Source organism: Fukomys damarensis, unplaced genomic scaffold (genome assembly GCF_012274545.1).
Source record: "Fukomys damarensis isolate Sample0158 unplaced genomic scaffold, DMR_v1.0_HiC HiC_scaffold_14, whole genome shotgun sequence".
Lineage (NCBI taxonomy): Eukaryota > Metazoa > Chordata > Mammalia > Rodentia > Bathyergidae > Fukomys > Fukomys damarensis.
This window is the reverse complement of record NW_022900926.1, coordinates 3328564-3341228: the sequence shown is the minus strand read 5'-3', so window position 1 is coordinate 3341228 and position 12665 is coordinate 3328564. Positions and strand designations below refer to the sequence as shown.

Sequence of the window (12665 nt, the reverse complement as noted above, 5' to 3'; positions counted from 1 at the left end):
CTCTCTGAGCCATTTTCAAGGAGGAAACAGGCACAAAGGAACAAGAACACATCATGAAGGTATTTGGCATAAAAGCATTTGCAGGGAAAAGGACAGCTGTGAATGAGCCGAACCCTCTGTGAGCAGCACCGGGACCTCGGGGTCCGGCGTGAGTGACAGGAAGGCGCAGGGTGTGCCTCACGGAAAGTCTTCCACGCTCCGTTCCCGCGCCATTTTCAAGGAGGAAACAGGCACAAAGGAACAAGAACACATCATGAAGGTATTTGGCATAAAAGCATTTGCAGGGAAAAGGACAGCTGTGAATGAGCCGAACCCTCTGTGAGCAGCACCGGGACCTCGGGGTCCGGCGTGAGTGACAGGAAGGCGCAGGGTGTGCCTCACGGAAAGTCTTCCACGCTCCGTTCCCGCACCTCCTCAGCAGGTTCTGCCTGGCTCCACTCTTTGGAGACAACCTAAAATGAAAATCAGGTTGTGTGTCCCCTGTCGGCACTCAACAAGATGGACTGCTCAGGGAGCGCACGTGTACCACCCTCTGTTCTGTCTGAATTATGATGTCTCTGGCTCTGGATTTGTGCAATATGTTATCCAGGTAGCTGAGCCGGATGCGGGTGTAAATTCTTCAGAGGCTCCAGGTGAGCGCTGTCCGCAGCTGGGGATCAAGGACGGCGTAGTGTTTACCGAGCTCAGTGCTGGTGTCATTTCCTCCTGAGGGTTATAGCCGTCCCCAGCCTTTAACACGTCGGTTTGAGCTCATGGAGCAGTGGTTTGCTATTATAATACTTCACTCTATGTACTTTAAATAACCAGAAACCAGTTTTTGATATAGGAGATATTTCAAAGCAAATGCTGGAAATAGTCTATGTTTTTTTTTCTCATGTTTCCTGAAATGAGAAATCGATTGTCTTTTTAGAAATGACAGCTTTCTAAACCCTCAGGTAGCTGAAATTAGAATAACACAATCATCCATCTGTTGTTAGCTCCCCCAGGATTTCATTCCATTATAAAATTTGCAAAAGTGGAAAAATCAGCTTAGTGTGGCTATTTATACCGTTCAAGAGAGAGGAAAGAATAAACAGACCAAGCTTGCACATTCGCAGTGTGCATGCCACGTTCCAGTCTCCACAGACATGGCTCTTTGTCAGCTTTTGTTGGAAGCAATTGGGGCTTTTCCCCGCTGTAATTGCTTCTTTGAAATGACAAATTAAGAAGCCATTGCAGGGGAGCAGATATCTATATTTTCTCTTTTTTCTTCATGATGCTAGTTAACCAAAAGGCTGGAAAAAAATGAGAAAATCTATTGTTTCACCTTTTGAATATTAAAATATAGTCTTAAAATTTAATATATCATCTAAGCACCTTTTATGTGGTCTTTGAATGCTGACAGACACACTCTGTCCCCCTCTGCGTGTGAAACGTGGCCCTGGCAGGATGGCTGTGTGCACCAGGGTAGGGTGAGGCAGCAGATGGAGGCAGGACAAGGACCTTGGCAGGATGAGGAGCTAGCGGCCCCGCCCGGGCTGTTCTGTCTCTGGAGGCCTCGCTTTGTCCTTGGTGGGCTGCTGTGCCGTGGTCTGTTAGAAGGCCTCCCGGGTGGGCGGTGAGCGCAGGAGTGGCACTGGCTCCATGAGGAGTTGGGACAGAAGGAGGCAGAGCCGCAAGGCCTCCAGGCCAGGCCCGCAGAATCGCAGTGGGAGGAACAGTGACTTTCTCCAGGTGACTCCGCTGCTCGCAGGTGCCCGATGACAGCTGTGGAGTGAGTTTGCCAGAGGAGCAGGAGCACAAGACGACTGAGAAGGCGGCCCACGCCCACCGATGCCTGGGGAGGTGGAAGGATGAGGAGGAAGGGGCCACTGCGATTTTTGGGGTGCAGAGGCCTCTGCGGGGCTCTGGGGGAGTGGCGCATGGCCTTGTCCTCAGTGCAGGCTTTACTTTTATGAAAAAGTTTTTCCACGTCGTTAACCAAGTGCAGGCAGAATACATTTAATTTTTTTTACTGCTGTTCTATGTGCTAGCTTTGCAGACCAAAAGCAGAACAGAAACTATTACCAGAGTGAGTGATCACAGTCCATGTGAAGTAAATTTTATCACCTTATTTCATCCTGAGGTTATTCTCTTCATAATTAAAGTGGATTATATCAGATACCTCCGGCTTCACATTAAAGGGTGCAGAATCTTAAATGGGATCCGTGTTGTCAAGTGAGCGAGTGTGATGCTGTGGATGACATTGGTGGACCCTTTTCAGTCACTCACTGTGCTCTTCACTATGCCTTGAGGAAGTGGGAGCTATAGCATCTATTTATTATTTGACCTTAGGAGATGCCTGAAGTCCATGTCTGCGTCCTTCTCTCCCCTCATCCAGTTTGGTATCTCAAGTGCGGTTTCTTCTGCTTCTTCGTCTCCCCTCTCCCTTGTTCATCCGTCATGCAGACTGTCAGTAGATCGTTGGCTGTTGGCCTGAGAAGTTCAGCAGAATCCCTCAGAGACACCCACTGGTCATGCCCATAGTGCTTTAGAAGAGTCAAAGCGTGCACCTCAGGCCACACGGAGAACCGGATCGCAGTGCACATGGTGGCCCCTCTGCCACGTTGCTCCCTCACTCGGTTCCTCACTGTCCTGTGGTGGGATCCACTGCATTCGGTAGGACGCGCGGCTCTAGGATCTCATTCCTAGTTCCTGCCCTGCCCACTGCCCACTCCTCCCGTGCAGTTGAGGACAGCTTGTATGCTCTGGAGGGGACACGTTCTTGCCAGTACAGCACACAGCTGCCCCTGAAGGTGAGCGATCACTTCCCGTGGTGAATGGAGTTGTTCTCTGTGCCCTGAAATTCTGCTTTCATCTCAGCTCATCTTGTCTGGCAGCGCCTCCCAGAAATCCCACTGTGTCACTGTGTCACAGGATGACGGCCGACAAGATGTCTGCTCCAGGGCTGTTGAAACGAAGAGTCAGAATTTGTATATTTATTTTCGTAAAGCTACTTACATCGAACAAAATTAGCCAATGTCACCAACAAAATAGAACCAAAGTTTTACGTTATTTAAATTTGAAAGACTAGGATGTAATTTGGCATAAAGATCACCAGGAGTGGATTCAGGTAAAGAAACAGAAGGACCCTCATGGTCAGGAGCCTTAGGGATTTAACCTGATTATTTTGCTGTGGACATTTACACAGCTGTGTTTGATTTATGGCTAGGTTTTCAAAATGCTTTGATAGGATTGCAAAGTTGCAATTATGGTTAATATATGAAGCATGATTGATAGTTTCTAAATTAGCCAACATGACTGAGAGTAAGCACTGGTACCAAGTCATGAAAACCCAAGGGAAGCCTTTTTAAATTGTGCAGGGAGAAAAGCAGAATCTCTACCTCCCACTAACAGGGCAAAGCTGAGCTTCGTAATCCATCTTCTTCCTCCCTTTTTGTTCTTTACAGAGTGTCCTTCCTTCCCCTGTAGCCCTAGGGCATCAGGAGCCCCAGGATTAACAGGGAGGAAGAACTCCCTGCCCACTCCAGTGTGGACCCTGGCTAGCGCTGAGGAGGCCCTGCGCCCGGCATTCCCATGCGGCCCCTTTCTCCAGGGGCAGAAGCGCATCTTGGAACACAGTGGTAGTTGCAAGTATAAGGACGTTCTCCCCTGTGGAAACTGCAGCCTAGCAGTACATGGCTAAGACTCAGGAATAGTTTTGAAGGAATTGGCCAAGCAATTTTTCAAACTTTTTTTTTTATCTTTTAAAGTGTATTTTGGTTTTATTTTTCTGTAAAATAGCAGTCGACGGCCAAGGGTTTAGCTAAGTGGCACCATGCAAGGTCCTGAGTTTGATCCTGGTACCAAAGAGAATAAAAGAAAAAGTAGCAGTGGCGCAGTGGATGTATGTTGAGCAGCTGGCCTGGACTCCCTGAGATGCGGGTGGTGCTGTGGCTTGAGATTTTCAGGGCCAAGGCCATGGAAGTCCAGGCAAAGTTGGCCAAGTTGGCTCCCGAGACTCTGGCTCACAGTTCAAAGAGCAGGTACCGGGCAGCCCTGGTCTTGGTGTGATTTCCCCGTCTCCCTGTACTTTAGGGCTCAGCTCATACGCCAGTTGTCCCTAACCCCCAAATCCTGTCCTCCCCGTTCCCACTGACCTCACACTCCATCCCAACGTTACCTGCACAACGCGGAAGGGTTCTCAGGCTCTGCTGTCGGATTTCTGTCTTAGGCCCCGGCCTCTCCAGGGGCTGTAAAGTAACAGCGAGGGTTTTGGGGAGGGAGGTGGACAGTGTGCGCCGCTGTGTGCCATGAGGGGAGCTGGAGACAGTGGGCTCCACGCCTGGCCTTGCTCCTCCGGAGGACTGTGGTTGTGATCGTGTGTGCGCACGCGTGTGTGCTCGTGCCGTGCTTTCTTTAGCCACAACTTGAAAGTTTCAGCCGCACCCTGGGTGCTGCGGGTCACGTCCTGGCTTGTCTGTGACGGTCCACCAGAGGCGTCTGGGAGCCAGTCCAGACTCCGGGCCTCTCTCGCCTTCCATGCGGGACAAGTCCTTCACCTTTGTCCTGGGTCATGCTGTTTCTGTTCACTGACCGTGGGGATTCTTACTGGAAGATTCCGCGTGGGCTGCGCGCGTCTGTCGGTACCTGAAAGTCTGCACACATGTTACATGACGAAGCAGTGTTTCTAAGTCACCTTCCAGGTCAATGGCCTTCTGGTTTTGTTCATAGCCAAGTAAATTAGATGGTTGAATACTCTTGTTCTATATTTAATATGCTTTAAGTGCTAGTTATGGGAGAAAAATCACTTGTAAAAAGTATTTTTAAAAAAAATAAGGCAAAGCAATTTAAAAGGAAGAACAGTAAAATCAATGTACTCACAAATATGTACATCACACGATCTCAATATCCTATTCTCTTGTTTATGAACAGTAGGTTACATAATGAAAATCTTAATGAAAAGCTTCCTGTTAATTCCTTTGAACATGTAACCGACAGCTCCTAGAAGAACACATTCATCAGTGTTGGCCAAATTCACGCTAAAATATGTAAAAATACCAATTTCATCAGTTTCAATGAAAATGTGATTATTACCCAGACTTAACCGTTTTGATGGCCCCGCTTTCTGTTGTTTTAGCCACTGATGCCGACGTGAGGAGCGACAGCCTCTCGTCCATGTGGGAGCTCGGCGTGAAGCTGACGGTGAGGTGCGTGATGTGCGCGTTCCGCGGCCTCGCTGGGGAGCCTGACAGGAGCTTAGCCTGGTAATGCGCAGAGATTTTCGCTGGGAAGATGGCAGCCTTGTCTGCGAGGGAGCAGCAGCGATTCAGCCTCTCTGCCTGCATCAATTCTGCTCCCAGGATCCCGGAGCCCATGCGGGTGGGCGGTACCAGGCCCTGTGCTGCCACCTCCCCATCCGCCTGTGATGCTCCTAACGGTCACACGGTGGCAAAGAGGACAAAAGTATCTTCGGGACAGAGTCAGGAGTTAAAATGAAGGCACCGAGGGGTTGTCACTCGAATTTCTGGGCACGCCAGATCACGGACAAGGAGTTCAGGAGCGAGCCCCTGGGGCCTCTTTTTCCTGCAACACCCAGTTTAATTGCAGGGTCGTCTTCAGAATCACAGAAATCACCCACCCTTGAGTGGTGTCAGAGAGGCTGAGAGTCCGGGAAACCTGCAGCAGGATGAGATGGCTGCGTTCATTCCAGCCCATCCGCCTCCTGCTGTGTGGATGCTCCAGACCCCTGCAGTGCTGCACGTCCCTTCTGACTCTGCCTGTCGGGTGTGGACACAGCGCGGAGTGCGCCCGAGCTGGCTGACCCGGGACAGCGCTGCAGCTCACAGCCTGGCTGTGCTCTGCTACCTCGTCGCCCCAAGCCCTGTCCACTGACCGACTTTACAAGAGGGGAACCAGGCCCCCGCGAGATTTCAGACAAGACCAGTGGACTCTCGTGTGACTTGATACCGGGGATTGAACCCAGAGCCTTTACACTGAGCTCCAGCTCCGGCCCTGTTTATGTTCTGTTTTGAGGCAGGGTCTTCCTAAGTTGCTCAATGCCCAGAGTAGGCTCAACCTTGCAGTCCTCCACATGTGCACCATCACACCCAGCTACAAAAGGACTGTTTCACCTTAATTAACACATAGTTATTTTCCGTGTGTATTTAAAATGTTTTAGTTTTTCATTAGTCTCTTATCTTCCTGTAAGGTTATTAGTGTTTACTTGGTACGTACTGCTAAGCCTACTTTGTCATAACACCAGGAACGAGTGCTGGGGTTCATCCTGTTTAACACAGTTCTGCTAAAAGTAGGATCTTGAAGACTGAAGCCTTGACATCTCAAGGGGATGCACTTTGATGGATTTTTAAAAAAACAGTGAATGTGCAATTCAGAGCCTGATCATTTTCACTTTATGCTTTCAATGCAGGTATGGCCAGTTCCTGGGCTTGTTAAAAGATGGTGCAGAAAGCGACCTCACCTTGCTTTTGAAACACTGTGAGCGGTTCCTGAAGCAGCAGCAAACACCCGTGAAATCTCCTCTTCGTATCCTTTTGAATAGATTCACAAGAGCTGAACTGTCTTCTTGTATTGTTCATATTTCTTTGATAAGATACCTTAACACATAGTAAATAACACTTTAAGCTGCACTGGTGATTTGCTGTGATCTATCCAGATGGTATTTTATTCTGTATTTTAAACATAAATTTTCTTAAATGGTCATAATCAGTAGAGTCAGTCATACTCATTGAGTCTTAACTGAATAATTAATTACAGTGCGTTTTCAGACATACCTAAGGACATTTTAAAAATACATTTTGAAGAGCCAGAATAAGGGTAATACTGCTGCTTTCCCCCAGTCCACCCATGTTATTTTGTTTGACTTCGTTATCGTCCTGGGATGGAGTTTGGCTTGGAGAAAACAGTGCATTGCTGGGCCAGCTCTGGAGCTGGACAGGTGCTGTCCCTGTGGCTCATGCCACGGGCGCCTCGGCCGTGGTGCTGGCCTTGGCTTCTCCCGGACCTGGATTTTAAAACAGTGTTACGATAGCAGCTGTGGGTGCCTTGAGTTCCTCTCCTAACCTGGATCTCACTGCAGTAGCGTGTAGCCACTGAAGGGGCTCCAGGCCTGGTGAGCATCTGTGTGGGTGGGGCCCTCTCATCTGTCCAAGTCTGAGCCCCAGAGGTTCCTTGACGCGTGCCCAGTCTGCCTGCAAGGGGCTTACGCCGGCCACGACTGGTTTGTGTCCTCGCTGTTCCTCATGCTGTCGGGGGACCGAGAGAAGACGCTGCGGTTTCTCCTGCGCTTCTCCAGGCTGCTGGCCTCCGCCTTCCTCTGGCTGCCGCGCCTGCACCTCTCGGTGAGCTGCTGAGCTTGGAGTTTTAAGAAGCGTCGATTTAACTTCACTGGGGTGTTATTTTCTTTCAGACAGGTCTCCGATCGTTTCTGTTCACTTTCCTACCAGAACAGAATCTCTTGGAAAATGTGTGGTGTCTTATCTGATAGAGTCAAAGATACAGATGAAGCATTTTTATGAAGTGGAAGCATGATAGTAAAATAGAAGTTTAACACTAGCTAATATTTAATAATTATAAACTTATTACAAACCTAGTTAAATTCTGGATGTAAGAAAACTGTTGAATGGATTTTTTGTTATTTTGTTAGACTCTCTAGTTGGTTAAATCAGTATAAGAAAATCATTTATTAAGTAGAAATTGTAACTGTGTTTCATAGAGGAAAAGAACTACCTATTTTAAAAAAATTTTATCTCAATATTTAATTTTTTAAAAATAATTTATTGGTACATTCTAGGTAGACAGTACAGTTACATTCATTACTGGGATCTTGTGCCTTTACATGCCAGGTCTTGGTTCTCATTTTTTCCCCTTGTCCCTGCCCTCCCTTCACCCCCTCCTGCCCTCCCCCCCTCAAATGCTTTAATTCCCTTTTTACATTTTCTCATATTTTTTTCCTTTTCCCTTGTTCCCCTTTCCCTATCCTTCTCACTGTCCGTACACCTTTGGTCCTTTTCTTCCTATTTGCTAATTGCCCCGTGTTTATAGCGGCACAGTTTGTAATAGCTAAAACATGGAAACAGCCCATCTGCCCATCAGTTGGAAACTGGATAAAGAAGATGTGGTTTTTCTATGAAATGGAATACTACTCAGCCATAAAGAATGAGAAAGTAGATTCATTCATAGGTAAATGGGTACATTTTGAGGATATACTTCTAAGTGAAATAAAGTCACACATATGCAAATACTGAAGTTTCTCTAGTGTGAATTACCTATTTTTTATACATTTTGCAAATCTTGAGTTTTATTGAGGTATTGTAAATATATTTGATAAAATTTGTTAGTCTTATGAGATCTCAGCAATTATGTCAGCAAAAAGTGTAGCCCTAATTAACTGATTAATGTCGCTCTTTATTTGACTTTCTTACTTACTGCACTGTGCTTAGATCTGCAGCTAGGAGAAGCGGCCGCTACCTCAGCTACTCTGCCGCCCGTGCTGGGCTCCTGGGGACAGGAGCAGGGCCGGGCGGGAGCTGGTGTAGATTTGTATGTGCCTGTCTGTGGGTTTATGCCTGTGCTCATATAGTTGCCTCCAATGGTGGAAACAAAACCAAGGCACCAAGGAATAAATTAAGTTTGAGATTTTATGATTTAATGCTTGGAATGTCCGTATGCATTCCTGAGTAAGACCTTCCAGTTCTTGGTCTTCACATAGTAATTTTCCTCCCATGAACCGTAGGAAACAGATACCACCAAAGTATGTGCAGTCTTTCATCAAAGAAACTATTTTCTACTGTAAACCAAAATCTTGAGTAAGGTTGTAATCTTTAAATTTGAAAGATTTTAAAAATGTTATACCTACTCTTCCATTTATAAACTCGATTTTCAAAACTTATTGATAATCTGTATGGACTTAATTCCAAACATTTGTTTTCATGTCAGACATTGCTGGCCCTAACACCTCTGCTTTATGGCTCAGACTGTACCTTGGACATTGCCGGTGAAGTAAATGTAACCCTGGTTGCCTACACGTGCATTTCTACTTTGAACCTGTAAACTTTTAAATAGCATATTATTTTTTTAAATGAATTTTATTGGTATATTGTAGGTATATAATATGATGACATTCATCATTGGGAATTTGTACCTTTATGTGAAATATCTTTCATTTGGTACCGGAGGTCAAACTCAGGTCCTTGCATTTGCGAGGCAGGCAGTGGAATCACTGAGCTAAATCCTCGGCTCTGTGCAGTATGTCTTGGTTCTTATTTTTCCCCATACCCCTGCCCTTCATCCCCACTCCTCCCTATTTACAAAGATTCGGTTTCCTTTTTTCCCTTTTCTCATATTAATTCATTCCCTTCTTTTCTTTCCTCACCCCTCCCACTCCCAGCATACCATTTTATAGTAGCAGTTGTTTTCTGTTCTTGTTAAACCGAACCCAAGGCAGGGTGTTGGCAGGCTGGCTTGCTCAGCACCCTTGCAGTTCTGGCCCAGAATGACATTCCCGGCCCGGTTCGGAATCCATTGTCTGGCTGCAGCGTGGACTGCCCTTCTCCAGCCCAAACACACAGGGCTGAGTGTCTGTTGCCGTTTAGTAAAGCAAGAGACATTCCGTGATGATGCCTCCTGAGAAGCTGTGTTGTGAGCTGGTGGTGGGTATTCTTTGCAGCGGCCGTGCAGTCTGCAGCCACGCACCCTGGACTCCGCTCTTGGGGCCTGGGAGACCACTTGGTCCGGCTGTCAGCAGGGCCACACTGCAGGTCCGAGTTTGTGTGACCACCTGTGGTCCGCCTTTGCTGTGCCACGCGGCTCGGCACTGTGTATGGTGAGCGCTGCCGCGACACCCACAGATCCACAGCACGCTGTCTTTTCCGTGTCCTGTGCTCCGTGGTCCCCAGCCCTGTGGGAGGGCACTGCAGGCAACAGCTCGAGAGACCTGCAGCTGTGGGGACACCTCAGCTTCCGACGCTGACCGGAAACCTCCTGTCTCCTACAGCCGAGCTCACACTGCTGTGTTTGACCTCAAAGTCAGCCCACTCCCATCCTGTTTGCCCAGCTTCCCTCCTGTGCTCTGTGCTTTACTGCTTTTAATAGTTATATCAGCCCCTGATTAATATTGAGTTATATTTTTATTTATTACCCATGGTTTAAATGTGAGTTCTATGAGGACAGAGTTTTGTTCACTGATGTGATCGCAGCTATAGTCCATAGTAATCACTCAATAAATATATTTTAAATGTGAATTAATATTTAAATAGAAGTATGTAAGGGACAGTAGGCTTTTTCTCAAGTTCTGAAAAAAAAAAGCTATTTGATCATCTACACTGTTAATATATTAAATTATTTCAAGAAAGTTTTAAAATAAACATCATTAAACAGGAAGTAATGAAGTTTAATAAGTCAGGAAAATAATATGTTGAACTCAATATTCTGCAAACCTTGACCATACTACTCATGACATAAAAACAATTTGAAAATTTATCCTTTGAAGTCATTTAGACTGGAACAACCCTTTGATTAATTGTCTAAATTATCTTCAATTATTATTATTTTAAATTAAAAAGAACTTTCTAAATGATAACCTTCTTATGGAATTTCATCAAGAATCTGTCTGGCTAATTACTAACACTAAAGCTAATGACAAAATTACAGATTAAGAAAAATTAAGGAAGTCTTTCCATGTAGGAATACCTAATTTCAAATAATAATTATAATAAAAGTAACAAACTTACAGGCCTTCTCTTTTAGTACAGCATACAGAAAAGGAAAACATTAACTTAAATGAATCCCGAAGTATTTCTATGCATGTACAAACAGAGCAGCACTGACATGACATTGGGCCGCGGCGTGCTTGGATGACTCGGAACCCATCCGCAGGAGGGTGTGGGAGGCCACGGAGGATCCTCGCGGGGGCGCCAGCCCACCCCGCCAGCCTTCTGGGCGGTCAATCACTGGCCGACTTTACATCTGGCTTCCTCCTGTTTGAAGATTCTGCTTCCCTGTTTTATTCCGTAGGGGAAAGGCTGTTTCCGAGCGGCACAGCACAGCTTGGAAGGCGCCCGCTGCAGGGCACAGCTTTGCCTTGTGGACAACGCAGCTTTACAGTGGGGTTTTTCTACTCGATTTCCATAGTGACACAGAGCCGGATTTCTTCATTTCGGGAATAAAATGCCTCCTTAGATCTGCCTGTAGTGGAAACAAAGACTGCTGTGTTTCGTTTTGAATCATATATTTTTCATTTTTCATCACTAGAATAGTCTAAAAATGTTCTTTTTTAAAATCTTTATTTCAGTGGCCGTCACTCTCTTATATCTCCTGATAGTCCAGGAGATGTTTGTTGATAATTTTTTTGGAGTTTTCTAGCATAATTTACACAATAGTTTATATGTTACTTACAGGACATATTCAGTGCTGTTGTCTTGCGTGTGTCGTCCTTAGTCTTATATTCTGAATAATAGAGTTTCTGTTGTCACTAATTAACAAAACCTTAAAATCATAAACACCATCCAGTGTGGTAATTGAGAAGACCCTTTGTAATATTCGTGCATCTCAGAGTTATCATTAGTGATCTGCCTTTTTTTGGTACCAGGGATTGACCTTGTGTTTGCCAGGCAGCTCAATGCCACTGAGCTAAATCACCGACCTGAGTGAACTGGTTTTATGAATGCTATTGACAGTAAATTAGGGACGTGACATTGTAATTAACCGACTAACAGACTTCTATAAGAGGTGACTGCCTTGATCCCTGTGTGTGGTCATCAGGGTCCATAGGGAGCTGTGGTTACGAAAAAGTGTGCTGTGATTTTAGTTTACAAAGATGGAAGAACCCTTGCCTTATCTTTGGAAATCCATTACACAATAGTGCCGTGTTCTCTATGAGAATATAATTTCCGTTGTCTTCTGTTTCTTGATGGACTTACCTCAAAGGTATTGCTATTGCAATACAGAAAAGATCCTACGAAAAGAACCATTTCCTGTGTCTATAGTTCTACTACTATTAGGTATTTGGAAAGTTATTACTTAAGTTCACAGTGAAAATTTAAATGTATATGTGGACTTCTGATATGTTTATTAGATTTATTCATTCTACAAATAGTGAAGCAAATGTATTTCATGAGATTAATTAATTGATAGTAATTCTCACTCGGTCCATGATTGTGTCCTGGATCTGTCTGAAGTTGGTGGTGAGATGTCCAGGTAATGGGCTGTCTGTGTGTTCACCAGTGTATGGGATGAACATTTCCATGTGCTTGCCTCCTATGGAACGTGTTCTAATAATGCACAGCATTTTATATATAATTGTAGTCACATGAATATAACAAAGGGTCTTCAGAATCATCACACTGTAAGTTTATTGTACTTCCAGAGTTTTGTTTGTTTAGTGACAACCCGCTGAAGGAACAGAAGCTCTTACTTAGAATATAGGATTGAGGAATGAACATGCAGGGTATATAAACTGCATATATACCTACAAATATATATTTCTGCAATGTGAAGTAATCATTATTTATGATGAAAAATGACAAAACAGGAAACCTATTGATAAGTGATTTTGGAGTATAGTAACTTTAGCTTAAATCCATAAAAGTACCTTAGCTATAAAGTTAGAAATCCTCCATATTTTAACTCTTACATAATTTATGTTTGATTTATTTTAATTTTAAAATGTTAACTTTCTTTTATTAAAA

General features: G+C 45.1%; 1 protein-coding gene across 1 annotated transcript in view; it reads left to right on the top strand.

Annotated features, from left to right (window-relative positions):
- Tbc1d32 (TBC1 domain family member 32) overlaps positions 1 to 12665 on the top strand; it is a 149467-nt gene that overhangs the window by 119742 nt on the left and 17060 nt on the right. Inside the window, exons 29-31 of the mRNA XM_010638253.2 lie at positions 5099 to 5168; positions 6389 to 6504; positions 7165 to 7319. Of these exons, the coding sequence (XP_010636555.1) occupies positions 5099 to 5168; positions 6389 to 6504; positions 7165 to 7319 (341 nt within the window). The remainder of the gene's footprint in view (positions 1 to 5098; positions 5169 to 6388; positions 6505 to 7164; positions 7320 to 12665) is intronic.